Genomic DNA, 16,032 nt, shown 5'->3' with positions numbered 1-16,032 from the left:
AACAATGCCCCTTCTCTTTCTTTCTATCCGTTTCAACTTTCAATTCATTTTTTTTGCATTTAATAACGAAATTTTGGTAAGAGAACTTAAGTGAACTACGACATTTTTGTTTGCTCATATCATGTATTTATTTTAATTAAAAAAAGTTCTGTGGCACTGTGCAAAGTTGTGAAATGCTTAAAATAAATATCGAACAGTAATGTGTCAACAAAGAGATGACCTATGAGTTGTACAATTGTTCGTTGGCTCTGTCTAGCTAGGCAAAGAGTACTTTATTTTATTTTATTTTATTTTATAAATATATATATCGTCTGCAAAAGATAATCTTGTTTGGGACGAATCCATCATTAAAGTTTTAAATTCGGCCCGGCCATTGAAGTGGTCAAGGGTCACGGGTTCAATTGGGGGGTTACGGGGTCACTTCACTGACCCGGTTTTAAACATTAAAAAATGTTTAGATACACAAATAGAGAAAGGAGATCCCTTACTCAATAGAGAATAGCGGAAGAGAGACGGCGAAACGAAAAATTAACGGTGGGGAGAGAGAACCAGCATGGTGGAGGAGATCACTGGAACAAGGAGACTGGATCTAGAAGATCGGAACAAAATAAGAAGAACGAGTTCAAATTTCAGATCTAGTTCTAAATCTAGGCAACAACGAGTTTTTGTTTTTATTTTTTTTTACACATCAAACGACGTAATTTTGTGTATAATTTTTAAATATATATATATATATATATAGTGGCCTCTCTGAACTCGTGACTCCCGGATCAGAATATACATAAAACTTTAAAGATGGATTCGTCCCAAACAAGATTATCTTTTGCAGACGATACATATAATTTATAAAATAAAATAAAGAAAAGTACTCTTTGCCTAGCTAGATAGAGCCAACATACAATTCATCACGTCTTAGGAGCATCGATTACCGTGCCAAAAGCTGTACTGGACGTGGCAGGGAAGGTATCACGTTCCAAAAGACTGTATAGGACGCGACATGGATTCTATCATGTCCTTAAGCGTCTGTTTCCCAACCGCGTTGTTATGCATTATATTGGCAAAACTTTTAACCCACAAATTATTCCGGTCATACATTTTAAAAATCACATCACCAAGGTCAAAAGGCCGACTATTTCGTATTGAGTTTAAGCAAATATTTTTTTTTTCTGATATGTATATATCAGAAAAATATTTCTGTAGTTAATGCAGGTAAATTATCTGCATTTACTTCCAAAACGATATCGTTTTGGGATTGAAAAATTTAAAAATTATAATTATAAAGACTATAATAATCCTGAAATAAACTAAAATTACAAAAACACCATAATTTTCGTCCCAAAACGACGTCGTATTGGGCTTACTGCAGATAACTTATCTACAATAACTGCAGAAAAAGCTAACCCTATACATATGTATATATATATATAGAGAGAGAGAGAGAAATATTTTTCAAGCAGCTTGAGATAAGTTTATCTCCGACTACCACAAAACTACGTCCTTTTATTTATATATTTTCTTATATCAATTGATTTACCTTTGAATGGTTACGATTCTCTTTTTTTTTTTCTCTTCATTTATCACCATTGATCCATCCTTGTACGGTTATGATTTAGTAGCTGAAAATAAGATTATCATGAGAAACGATAAGCTCATATATATGTATGAAAAAAACATTTCTCCGGCAACTTGAGATAAGTTTATCTCCGGCCACCCCAAAACTACGACGTTTTGTTTATTTATTTCCTTATATTAATTAATTCACTTTTGAATGGTTATGATTTCTTTTTTCTCTCTCTTCCTTCATCACCATTGATCCATATTTGTACGGTTATGATTTAGTAGCCAGAGATAACTTTATCTCCAGCAGCTTGAGAAATGATAAGTCACACACACATATATATATATATATATATATATAGGGTTTGATGTTTGTCATTTTAAATTACAGAAGTTATGTCATTTTAGGAGAGAAATAGACACAGAAAAATGAAAATCATGGGAGAGAGAAAGTGGATGATTTTTTTAAATTTAAAATTTAAATAATTTTTTTTCTGTATCTGTCTCTCTCTTAAAAGGACAGAGTGTATGTCATTTAAAATGACACATTTTTCCCATATTTATATAGGGAAAAATATTTCTCAAACAGCTTGAGATAAGTTTATCTCCGGCTACCCCAAAACTACGTCGTTTTATTTATTTATTTCCTTATATTAATTGATTCACCTTTGAATGGTTATGATTCCCTTTTTCTCTCTCTTCCTTTATCACCGTTGATCCATCTTTGTACGATTATGATTTAGTAGCCGGAGAAAACATTATCTCAAACAGCTTGAGAAACAATAAGCTCATATATATATATATAAGACAGGATCCTTTAACACCTCATCTGAGAGCCATTAGATCAATGGTGTCACATGCTTACAAATCAGAGTCGTTGATCTTTTTTAATCTAACTGCTCTCAGATGAGGTGTCAAACTTCAAATTTAACATCGGTGTCAAAGGATCCTACCTACATATATATATATATATATGAGGGAAGATATTCTTACTACCAATATTTTCTACTACTAAGTTAGTACCTATCTAATCACCATTGAATCAAAGAGAGAGAAGGCTAAAAAAAAATTGAAAAAAGAGAAAATGTTGATCTAATGGTGATTAGATAGGTAGTGAGTTGGTAGTAAAAAATTTTGGTAGTAAGAATATTCCTCCTCTCTCTCTCTATATATATATATGGGTTTTATAATTCTCATTTAACATGAGAATTACAATTTTCCTACACACCATTCAATTTCCGTACTGACATGGGTCCTACATATACTTTTTTCTAACACATGGGTCCCACATGCTTTTTATATCTCCAACATGAGATTTCAATTCTCCTTCAACATGAGAATTATAAAACCCTATATATAAATATAGAGTTTATCATCTATCATTTAACATGACCACAAAAAATTTCCTACACACACAACATTTTGTGGGGCACGCAGCAAAAAAAAAACAAAAAACTTCGACACGTAAAACGAATCTCTATTACATAACACAATCACTTTTCCTACAACATAACTCTTACAAAACCCATAAATATATATATATATATATATATATATATATATATATATATATATATATATAAGCTGACTCGAACCTGAGATGATAAATAACATACAGATTCCTTTCTCATATGAGCTAACATTAGTCATTAGCTAGGTTTATTATTAAGGAGTGTCCACAACAAATTTTTCTCATTTTCCAAAAATGATGCATGGAATTAATAATTTTAGGATTTGTAAAACATAAATAGAAGCATCTTTGGGCATGAAATACGAGATCATCCCAAGCACATACAACCTTTATATCAGAACACTTGACCTACCACTTCCTTTATAAATTATTAAAGTTAACATCATGTACAAGCTGGTATCGTATTATTTCACATGCAAATAAACAAACAATTTTACACTTCGTGAACGTTTCAGACTAGTTATCTATCTAGGCGTCCTCCATATAAAAGCAGCCCTATGCTCAACGGCCAAAACCCAAAACAGAATGGAATTACACAGCTAGCACCATAAATTTATTCCATGTACGAGTAACTAATTTTGGGACAGCAATGGCGAACTGAATAGAATCATCTATAAAAATTTACCACAATGAAGCTCCACTTGACTGGAGAACTTAACAGGAAATAATGAAATCATAAAGCATAGTATTTCAAATTATTTCTATCACTTTACCATCTTCCATCCATGTATAATAATAACTAACTGCCAATAATTTGACTTGAAAACAGAATGATAAAAAATTTAGGGTAGAAAAATAACTCAACATTCCTATTTTATTTACACGTTCTAACAGCTAAAACGAGCTCCGCAAATCCCTTTACACCTTGAAAATGTGGCGATTCGATTCAACTGCCATTTACGGAGGAATTCATATTAGTTTATCAAATTAAAATAATAATCAACAAATTGTGCACATGCTGCAGCACAGTCGACAATACGACTGATCTAGAAATATCAAGAACCAACCAATAGCTGAGATCCCAACTCACTAACAACAATGATAAACTCACCTGAATTATGCCACAACCGTTGATGAGCGCCCCAATGATGTCATTATTTGAGAAGCAAGTAGAAAAGTACATGCAACCAAAAAATAATTAAGCCTCGAAAGTAAACCCTGATTCATCATATTAACATACAGGGTCAGGTTGGTTAGCTCCAGAAACTCATGATAAATCAAAGGAACCCTGGCCTTCACTGATTGCATAGAGTAGCTTCTTGTACATGATTTCCTGTTTTAAATGGACATCGAAAATCAGTACCAAAAGATGATTTGACATGCAGGATCATATAAACAACAACGCTACGCTGCTTTGTACCTTGGTAGAATAAGGAGGAAGCTTCAGGTAATTAGCACACGTCATCACACTTGGCAAGTCATCATCTGCTGATTCTGAAGGCCCGTTGCCATTAGATGAAGCATTAGCTGCAGTTGACGAGAGCTGCACCCAGACATGTAACCACATATTAACATTAAACAAAAAATAAAAATAAAAAATGTCATAAATAAATAACTATGAAACTAAGATGCAACAAGAACAACTAAAGCAAAGTATCCATTCCTTTAACTTCACTGAAGTCAAGTAAATCTTTTGCATATCTTGTTACTTCTATTTTGACAGGCAGCCAATCAACACACACCATGTTACTAAAAAATTATGTTTATCTTAAAAAATGAGCTGCAATAACACTGGCAATAACAAAAGTTCTAATAGCACGAATAGAGCATATCTGCACACCCCCACTAAAAAAAAAAATAGCACTTAAAAAATTCAAGATATCAAGTACAAAATTACATGAAAGCGTGAATGAACTAGAACACGGACAGCTCGTGATAAAAAATATATTTCTAATACCTTCCTCACAATAGTTAGTTTTGGATTTAGAACAGCCAGTCCACCAGGTGGCAGCCTAGGTGCACCAGTAACAAACTGACAAAAGGCACGCTGCTGCTCCGGTGTGAACTCTCCCATAATTTCAAGTAACTGAAATAGCACCAAATAGAATGAGCATCAAATATAACAAACCTAAATTTCCAATAATACACAATTGTCCCTATACAAGGAAAAGAATCATACATTAACTATGGCAGGGCTCTTGGCAGTATACCCATGGTCAAATTTTATATGATCAGCTAGTGTCTCAGCCTGCAGAAAATACAAATAAACTTATTACATTACTCACGGTAACATTTCAAATAATGTTATAAGCAATAACAAATTTGGATTGAAAAAATACCTTCCACAATTCTCTACGGCCGCAAAGCAAATAGTCCAGTTCTTGGGGAGAGAAAATTTGTAAAGATGAGATGTCAAAAACCTGAATTGACCAGCACAAGAGTGCAAGTGACAAATGTTTAGTTTTTCAACTCAATTAAATGAAAAAAAAAATATCCAACTAGCTCTTCAAACAATTGCCCCGCTCATCTCTTCCGTATTCCACATAAGAGAGGCAGGCAGAATATCTTCACCCACTCATCACCAACAATATCTTCAGAATGTGTCAAATTTTGACAATCAATCACTGAACATTTCACATCAGGGGAAAAAACGTGCATTTGTTTTCTACCTTCCTCTCCTAATGTGCAAGGGCAAGGGGGATTGGAGGTTTATTATAGCCAACATAAGTAAAAGAAGAGGAACAAACATTTTATAATTTCCCAACTGATACATTGAAATATGATATTTGAGACTATATGTAGTTCACTGCTTAAGACATAACAAAAGCAGTAACTTTTAGTAGAACACTAAGAATCTAAATGACATGTTACCCAATTGAAAAGGAACAAACATATGTAGTTAACTGCTTAAGATATTACAAAAGCAAAAGCAGTAACTTTTAGTCGAACACTGTAAGAATCTAAATGACATGTTACCCAATTAAAGATATGCATCAGATAAAAACTCAGCAACTAAAAGCCCAAGGATGGATATACTCAATACAATCAAATTAAATCCTAGTTATTTTTAAATAAAATTGTGGGAGAAATAAGAGAAAAAGGAGTGGGAGAAAAGAATGGGCCATGTGTAAATAAATAGACCAATGTTGTTAAGATCGAAGGGGTTAAAAAGATCATAAATCGTAAGATCGATGCGGATTGTAAGATCTTACATGTGGATATTATTAAAATAGCATGAATTTTTAGAAGGGATTTTTTTCCAAGAATATGAGGGTAACCTTTTATATTTTAAAAGGGGCTAACCTTATTATATTTTATATTTTAAGTATGAAAAATATTTAATTAACTAAAACTGTATTCACAAATAAAAAATTTATATTATTTTATATTTTACTTATTTTTCCATAGAAAATATATTAATAAAGGATAGTAATTAAAATTCTCTTTTTTTGTAAGCACTATACTATACTATAATAACAATAATAATATACTAACTTCTTTTGTCATGAAATTTGGTATTATGGTACTAAAAAAAAAGACATTTTTTTCTATTAGTGTGTCCGAGAATAAAACATGTCCAGTCAGTTTCTTCCTCCACCAGTCTATTCTCTCTCTCTCTCTATCTCTCTGTCTCTTGCTATCTTTATCTCTCCAATTATTTTATCTATAAGTTATAACAACATTGTTTAGGAGCATTTTAAGTCAAAATATTAATAGTGGCACTTTTTAATTAAGGACACTTTTGACACCACGTGGCTGACTACGAAAAAAAATTAACGGGAGAATCAAGTGGATGGAAGCAAAACAGTGGAAGAAACAAAAAGATACATGGGCTAACCCACTTTTATCCTTCAAACAAAATCTAGGAAATAAAATATAAGCATGGAAAGAAACACTACAGAGTCGATGGAAGCCAAAACGGTGGAGGAACTCAGTCCAAGTTCGCAGAAGATGCAAGCCAATGCAGGTCATAACGTAGGAGAAGGTCACATTGTAGGGAACGGTCACACATCGTAGACAGAAGGAAAATCAAATAAGGTCATCACAGACAGAAGGGAAACCATAGAAGGTAGAGGGAAATTGCAAAAATAGGGGTTCTACTTTTACGAAATCGCAGAAATAGGGAAATCGTAGAAGAACGTCATGGGTAATTGAGTACTTTCTTTGAATCTGGATTTGTTTTTTTTTAGAAACGATGAAACGGTGGGATTGAACAATCCCATCGATTTTACAATCTTCCCTGTTGATCCCACTCCACATCGATCTTACTTCCGATTTGGATCATTTTTGGATCAAAAATCGTAGAATCATACGATCATACAATGTACAACGCGATCTTGACAACATTGAAATAGACGCAGCCAACAACATTAATACCAACTTTTTAACCACAGTTCAAAAAAAAGAAAATACCTTACTCTGCATCACGAAACAAGCCCCACAGTTAAATGAATTAATTAAGATCAGCATATAACCTGATTGAACCCAGCTCTAAATGCATCCATCTGACGGGTGATTCCAGTCTTGACAGTTGCATCAACCACCATGGATACGTACTCCTCCAGATTATTGATGTCAACCTGAAAATTTTACAGGAAGTTCAAAGCAATTTTCATAATTAGAGAAAGAATCAGAACCAAAACAAAAACCAATAAAAAAAATGGGATACACTAACTCAAGGTTTAACTACGTACAATCTCATCTCCTGGTTTCAAGATGTACTCTGGATAACCAGGAAGTGTAAAATCTAAGAAGAGATCTTCAATTGGGGCCCCTCGAAAATGTAAGTTAGCAATGCTATCAGTACAGCCACTGCCAATAGATTCTATATAATGTTTCCGGCAAACAAGAGCATTCAACTCTTCCAAAGTTTTCCCAAGCTCAGCATCAATGAAAAGAATGTCATGCAAATCAAGCTCCTGCAATAAATCAAAAGCTAAATATACAGTGACTCAAATAAAATCAGACTTTAGAACAACTATACACATTAAAATGGTTAACTCATCAACATTGCATAACAACTTACTTGACCCAAAACAAGCTTATAAAATGCCACTGACAATGGTAAATCCAATAGGCGTCCATCTTGAAGAGCTTTAGCCACTACACGGCCTACCAGCCGGAAATATTCAATCACTTTAAAAAACTGGCTACCCTCTGATGCATCAGCATTTGCAGGCCAAGGCCGAGGAAACAACCCAAGAGGAGTTTGAACAAGTTCTCCATCTCCAGCAAAAAAACCTTCACTGCTTTTCGTTTTCTTTTCATCTTCATCAATTTCCATTCGATAATTCTCTGAAGAACCTGATCTCCACATTTGAAGTACAACTTTTTGTAAATCATGACTTAGAAGTGTATAGAACTCAAGGGTGGGACCCAAGCCAGTACCAACTTCACCAAAATATTCTACTTCAAGTACAGCCTTTTGGCTAGAATACATCTCCATCACTTTAGCAGCAGAATCCAGAACACGGTTTCGAGAGACACGAACCTTTTGACGCTGCAACCTCCCAACCCTAACCTCCCTTTCATTTGTTGATCCATGACCATCAGCACCCTGCTGTTGCTGAAGTCGATACAGTGCACGAGATAACCCAAAAGCAGTTGAATAAAAATACTGTCGCCGGATCTCAAAAGGAAACAAAAAAGGGCATGCTTTGGTTAACTGGTAACACCACGAGGGAAGACTCCCACTGCATAGGGCAAGGGCATCTTGTATTTGCCTAGCTAATTTTGGAGTAAGCTTGCTGCTTATAAATTCCTCTGGCGGAACCCTAGCACCAGTTGCAACGGCTAGCTCATCTAAATCCAAAAAATTTCCCCCAGCAAAGCTATCAGTAACCACCTGGGCCCTCAATCGAGGTGCAAGCTGGTTCAAACCCTCTAGCACACGCAATAGTGCCAATATATTGTATGTAGGATTAGATTTTTCCAGCTCACAGGGCAATTCTCCCAGTAAGATACTATCTAGTACAGATGTTTGATGCAGCTTGGCTTCAGAAATGGAATTTGGTACAGACCCAGATTTGCCAGATTTTGAAGCATTTGAACTTGAACCTACAGTAGAAGCCTTATCTGTTTGGTTCTCTGCCCTCTGATAAGTTATAGTGTAAATATCACCCCACAGCCTGCTTCCATCACTGGATACATATTCGCTACCAGCAAATCTCTCATCATCATCTTCATCTAGCACAAGCTGTCTTTGAATTGCCTGATATATAGTCAAATGTCTATTAAGCTGCTTCCCACCAGCAGTAAAGATCAACTTCGGAGGATCATTAGAATTACAAAACAATGGACGTCCTTGCCGATCTCTGCCGCCCCTGATACCTCTGCTATTAGCAGATCCAAGTCCAGCCATGGCAGCAGCAGCAAATGACATTGCACCCGTTGAGCTAGAAGAATAGCCACTCCTAAGATCAGCCAAGTCTGATCCCCTGACTGCACCAACTTTGCTGCTAGAACCTGAGGCTGCATTAGTCTGACCATCACTTATAGCAGGAGCAACAGTACCCTCCTCAACTGAGTCACCCAATTTCACATCATGTACTTTGTCAGGCAAGCCAACGGGAAGAGAATCATCCCTAAGCACCTGCATCAGAAAAATTAAAAAAGCACAAAATTTGTAAGAATAGATGCAACTGAACTTAAAGATAAAGTTCAATCTTTGTTAACAAAAACTAATGATGGTTGTAAAATTTTGAAAAAAAAATAAAAGCAGTTCTGTTTGATAAAATCTAAAAAAGATAGGACAGCAGCAGTGGTTGTACAGGTGAAAAAAAAAATAAAGATGTATACAGATTTTAACATATCAAAAGCAATGTTAAGCATTAAGAAAGAGAAATGATGTCAGAAAAGCAAAGAAGACAATAACATAATATCCAGTTAAATGAGATATTGATAATTAATAAGGTAATGAAATATCAGTCAAAGAAGAAGAAGAAACACTAGATAATATACATCTTCATGGTCATCATCTTCATCATCAGAAATATCATCATCTTCAATCACCAATGCCTCATCGATCTCAACAGGAGATATATCCAAATCTTCATCCTACAACATAGCAACGGAAAATAATGTCAAAAGAGAGAAAAAAAAAGATAAGAAAAAATAGCTATTGCTAATACTAAGATACTTCAGGAGACATCGATTAAGTTCACGATTTGATACAAAGCAGAGCCCAAAAAAAATCGGCTTAACAACCAAGTGGAGCCCTATCCACTGCATATAGTGTGTGTATATATTTTGTACTCGGAAGATCCTACCAACAGTTTAACAACCACAAGAACCAAGCTAAATAACATTGAGCATGCATGTAAACACTCATAATATAGAGGAAGGGAAAAAAAACCAGAAAGTATAACCTGGATAGACAAGTAACCCCACCCAAAAATACATCTAAAATATTCCTTAATAAGACAAGCCTACAATCTCATAATGTGAAAAGTTTAATGTCAGACTAAAATAATCAAAATGTAAACTGCACACATCAGTTGGTTTTGACTTTTGAGTAGCATTACACAAATAATCCTGACATACATGCATTTTGGTATATATGTAATCTCCATTTTAGAATAAAGAAAACCAGGAAATGGAATAATCAAATGTAGTTCCTTTTAATTTAATAGTTTAAACTTATTTGACTTTTTAATTTCTTTCACGAGAATTGATGAATGAAAAACAAAACCAAAAAAAAAACATGAATCGTGTGATTCATATCGATGATATAGAATCACAGCAATTCACGCATGTATCATACAATATAAAATCATCTCTGATTCATCACATGATATGAATTGCTACCTTACCAAATCGTATTGAATCATGTGATTCTAACAATCATCTGAACACTTCTGCAGGGAATTTTTACAACAGCTTAATTTTAATATATGGAGAAAGAAATTAATGATGTCAAAAAGCAACTACTCTAACAAAATACTCAAAAGAGCACTTAGGCTAAGTTAATAAAAAAGGGATGAATATAGTTTAAATAAGTAATTATAATCAACAAAAACCTATAAAACTAAACCGCAGAGCTAAATCATTTGCAGGATCTACTGACATCAAAATCTAGCATGTCCAAAGCTACATATCCACAAATAGATTTCAGCTGTCTTTTCAAGTTTGCCATGCAAAATGTAATAAAGCATCTTTTAGGTATCTTAAAATGGCAATAATAAGTATCTCCTTTATATTTCACTTTGAAAGTCAAAACAAACTGTAAAAATGCAGAGCGAGATCCACCTCAAACTCCCGCCTTCATGTGTGGTCAAAGAAAAAAAAAATGAAGCCTAGACTCCAGATCACCAGAAAGAATTGGAGGAAAGAGCAAAACCATAAAAACCATCCAACAAAGACTAAAGAATTCAAAAATAAACATTGACTGGGGCAAACAAAAAAGATTGTAGTATCATGAACTAGTGCCCAGGATTTCACGGTATACCTCAGAAGTAGAGTCACCATTTACAGGTTTCATTTGAGTATCTTTACCGAGAGCTGCTCTTCTGCGTGCAGCATTCCTGGTTTGAGGTCCTCTTGCCTCCTCTTGTGCAGGCTTTAATACAGCTTTTCCCTTACCCTTAGATGAGCTCATGCTTTTATCTTGAGTTATTTCTTTTCTGGGCGTATCACATATATTAACAGATGATCTGGATCTAGTAGAATGGCGGCGAGTAGTGGAAGGAGTAGAAGGGGAAGGAGATGAAACACCAGCTCCTGCAGGAGTTGTCCCAGATTCAGAATTCCCAGCGGGTACAGTGGACTTCTGACCAGATTCACTTCGCTGGATACGAGGCCAAAGAAATTCTTCAATGGCTGCTAAACTTGCTAAAGGATCAATCAATACAACATTGGAAGAATAATCCCTAAGGGACTTTTCGCCCTGGACTCGACAGAGACGCAACTTGAAGGGCTGAGATAATGCACTTAGTCCAGAGGAGAGGCGTCCACTTCCACTAGATGACCTAGATGAATGACTCAGCACAACAGGGAAACGCTCCAAGGAGGACAAAGCATTTTGAAGCTTCTGGACCAAGACAGTCATAGGAGCCACAGCCCCAATGTCAGTACTGGACGGTAGCGCAACAGCTATAAAAGACTTAAACCTTTTAAGTGCTTGTTGGTGAACATTGGGCAGGTGGGTTTCTGATGTTCGATCTTTAGAGAAATACCCACAAGAAAAATAATTCAGCAAAGCTGCAACAACACCACTACCAATAAATTCAAAAGTAGATACACCATCTCCTTTGCCAAGTTCCTCTAGCATGTCAGATATCACCCCAATCAAATACTCTTCCTTATTAGCAGAGTTCTCTACCAAACCAAATCCAGAAGTTTTAGATTTCCCCTTCCCATTAGTCCTTTGGTCATCAACACCAGCATTTAACTTCATGCAAAGATTTTTCAGATGCAAAAGATCATCGGTAACTCCAACTTCAACAGCCCCAGGATCTGAAGGGAAGTACTTATCTTTAAAAGTTCTAGCAGCTGCACTAACAGATAACCGGATACTAGAATTTACTGTTGGAATATCCACAGAACTTGGAGGTGAACCAACATTTACCGAAACTGGGCTCTTCAAATCATCCAAAGAATTTCCATCAGGATTAGAATTACCACTGCGTCGCCTATAACGCCTGGAACGAGATGATGCTCCAGATACAGAATCATTATCCTTCTCAGTGGAAGATGCTTGAGTAGAGACATTGGTTGAATTTCCAGCTAAAATAAGTTGGTCCACCGCATGGACAACACCTTCTCTGATAAACATCTTAGAGAATGTCCCAGGAAGTTTTTCCATAAGAATTTCAGCAATTTGCAAGGCAGGAATCAAAACATGTGGATCTTTCCATGCTAAGACGCCAGCTAAGAAACTATATGATCAGAGGGGCAATGCATAAGTTTTCTAAACCCATAAAGGCAGTGAAAATATCAAACAATATCAACCCAATTAAACTTCTAGATACCTTGATATATTTGTTACGCTCAACAAAGACTGGATCATCTCTGCAGTGCTGAAATACATTAGTTTTCCAATGACAGAAAGGCATTTGTGCCGAACAGGACCATTGACACTAGAACCATAAACCTGTTTAAAAAGCATGCCAGTACTATCAATTAGCCACAGAAGAAGAGGAATGAAGAAAAAACGGAGCAATTTAACAGAACTAATTTCTTTTAATTTAAAAAATTTATGAAATAAAATTTAAGTATTTGATCAACACAACAAAAATCAACCTGTATTAAAACTGGGAGGAGATCCATCTTAAATTGCTTAAGTAGCTCAGGCTGCTCATTTAATAGTTTCTCACGAGCCGATATCTCAGGAATATTTCCATTTGTGTCTTCTTGTTTCCCAGAACTACCACCAAGCGTCTTTTTTATGACAGGCCCTTTCACAAACAAGTTGGAGCTGACTGGAAGGGAAATTGTTCCTTGCGGCAATGGGGGCAGAAGCTCATTTGCCAGATTCACAATCTCAAATATCTGTATGTAAGAACAGACAATTAGAATAATTACATCTCTTCACAAAGGTAAAAGAACTGAAAATATCAAGGATTTAAATGATGAATTTAAGGTTAGAATCTATCAAATGAACCATAAAGAGATGAAACTAAACATGAATGACCAAAAGAAGAATTCTGAAGTACCCTATACCTGCTCTGGTGGCCTACTCAATGCAGGAGATACAGAGCTATTAGAAGAAGCTCCAGAACCAGATAGAATATCTTTAAGAATGCCACTAATTCCAAGGAGAAGTAAAGTTTTAGCTCCAAGAGGGGACCCACTTGCACAAGTAGAAAGAAGTCGGATTAAACCCTGCATATACCTTTAAAGTTAAGGACCAACAACTAGAGGCAAAAGCATCAAGTGATAAATAAAACTTCAAGCAAAAATTGCACTTACAGTATACGTTGGCGTGCTGAGAGAAGCCTGTCCACCTCCAGAACTGCTGTTAGAAATGAGGGAAGCTGCTTGTGTAACCAGTCCATGATTGCACAATTCATCTAATTTGTCTGGAGACAATGCAAATGCTTCAGCTATTCGAGTCAAACAAACAGAAGCATGCTCCAGGACCTACAGAGATTAAGAATGCATATGATGAAGATATAGCTAAATAACTGATAATACGGACGGACTATGGGGATCAAATTTTTCCTCCTTTCAAACAAAACTTCCTTAAAAGTTAAAAATATAGCTGTAACAACAAAAACACAGTTTTCATTATATGACAAGTCTGACAACAAAACATGACCTTACCTTGGAATCATGGTACTGAAGGAGGTTTGTCAGGAGAGGAACAGCTTCCATCACAAAGTCAGCTGCATCTGAAGGAAGCTTCTTGCACATATTTGCAGCAGTAGACAATGCAACCCGCTGAAATATACAATTATGTCAATATATGGTTGCTCACTAAAGTTACCTATCGCCAAAAGAATTATGACAGTCCACGATTATAATGATCCTCTAAATGTAGGTATGAAGATTTACCTGAACTCCTGTTGAGAAGAAATCCAAATAAGACAGCACTGCCATAAGAGCACCAGCTCGTAGGCAGGCAGTTGGGTGCTCCTGAGATATCTTCTTTAGAGCTTGAAGGGACTGTTCATGTCAAGAATCAAAGTAATCAAACAATAAGAATCTCATTTCCAGAATCCAAGGCCATTGATAAGCAAATGCATACACTTAGACACAATAGAAAATATAACTTTGGAACCTCGTTCTAAAGAGTTCTATAAACAATTACAATTACACATGATCAGAATTCAACACAAAACATGCAACGTTTGTTCTAAGTTCCTAATACCGGGTTCAACTACACTAATCATATAATAGTAATGAATGAGGGAACAACCTGCTCCGCCAAGTCCATATACTCTATGGTGAGCAACCTGGCGCAGAAGATTGACACTGCCCCATAATGCACAACAGCAGCACAAGATGAAGGGAGCACGTCACAGAGATGGGTTAGCGCCCTGGCTGCAAGAAGCATGATATCAGGATTGCTCTCGTGATTGAGCAACCCAACGAGCACGGGAACAAACGAATCAACCGAGAAAGTACTAAGGGATTCTTCGGTCCCAATGGAAAGCATTTCACAAAGCTGCGTCAATGCCTCAACCTGCCTCCCTTCTTCCCCATCAGCCCGCAACCCAAACAATATTTTCTTCAGCCTCCCACTCTGATGAGACGACGACGTAGAACCCATTGCAGAAGACGGAAGCAGATCATCCAAACCCGCACCAAGTTTCCGAAGAAGACCTTGAAGTGCACTACTCGCAGAAGTCAAATTCTGATGCAAAATCCCCACGCCACCCTCACTGTCATCGTCACCGTCATCTCCAACACCACCGCTCTCAGCCATCCCCCTCTCAGCAATTGCATCCCTATCCCTATCCCTATCCCTATCCCTAATCCTAACATCATGTTCCTTCTCCTTCCCCTTGTCAGAATTGTCCCTGTCCCAATTCCTGCCTCCGCGGCGATCCCGGCGCGAACCGGAAGATTCGTTGGTGGTGTCCATAGGAGGAGGGTTTTTAGGCAGCAAAGGTTCCTTTTCCTTTTGCTTCTGCTTCTGCTTTTCCTTAGTCTTAGATGCGCGGGAACGAGTGTTGACAGAACGAAGAGGAGCGGTGGTGGTGGTGGCGGTGGCGGCGGAAGAAGAAGAAGAGGAGAGACGGGCGCGCTTGCTGGAACGGGTGGTGGGACCCGACGAAGAAGATGAAGGGGCAGCTGAGGAAGCCTCCGCCCGTTTCCGACTACGAGTTTCCATACAAAAACCCACCCACCCCTCTATCTGTCAACTCGCTCGCCACCGAGCGCCAATTACCCTGTCATCGACGCAATAATCCCTACCATTCGATTGATATGTAGATCGAATCTTTGTTCAATTGAATCAGCTCCACAATTCCAAACCCTAGATATGATGGATTTTCACGTTTGTGTGTGTGTACAGTGAGATTTAGTGTAATCAATAGCGACAAAGATTAACCAAATAAAGGGCTTGTTGTATGAAAACCCTAAGCCAGAGAATGGAAAAGAGAAGGTAGAGAGGGATGGAG

The 16,032-nt window shown here is 36.6% G+C and overlaps 1 protein-coding gene across 1 annotated transcript; it reads right to left on the bottom strand.

Moving 5' to 3' along the window:
* Nucleotides 1-3,609: 3,609 nt before the first annotated feature.
* LOC133288360 (E3 ubiquitin-protein ligase UPL3) lies at nt 3,610-16,010 on the bottom strand. The gene is made up of 18 exons (XM_061486092.1): nt 14,826-16,010; nt 14,462-14,572; nt 14,231-14,347; nt 13,877-14,047; nt 13,628-13,789; nt 13,208-13,456; nt 12,937-13,058; nt 11,415-12,843; nt 9,929-10,024; nt 7,995-9,560; nt 7,663-7,887; nt 7,444-7,548; nt 5,308-5,388; nt 5,148-5,216; nt 4,926-5,054; nt 4,389-4,511; nt 4,080-4,301; nt 3,610-3,918 (listed from the first exon to the last, which is right to left on the bottom strand). The coding sequence occupies exons 1-17, from the start codon at nt 15,741-15,743 to the stop codon at nt 4,236-4,238; spliced, it is 5,739 nt and encodes a 1,912-aa protein (XP_061342076.1). The 5' UTR covers nt 15,744-16,010; the 3' UTR covers nt 3,610-3,918; nt 4,080-4,235.
* Between the last annotated feature and the right edge of the window lie 22 nt (nt 16,011-16,032).

This window comes from Gastrolobium bilobum, unplaced genomic scaffold, assembly GCF_033153095.1.
Source record: "Gastrolobium bilobum isolate Gb01-03AN ecotype WA unplaced genomic scaffold, APGP_CSIRO_Gbil_v1 utg1578, whole genome shotgun sequence".
Classification (NCBI taxonomy): domain Eukaryota; kingdom Viridiplantae; phylum Streptophyta; class Magnoliopsida; order Fabales; family Fabaceae; genus Gastrolobium; species Gastrolobium bilobum.
The sequence above is the reverse complement of the archived record's forward strand: the minus strand, read 5'-3'. Positions and strand labels throughout refer to the sequence as shown.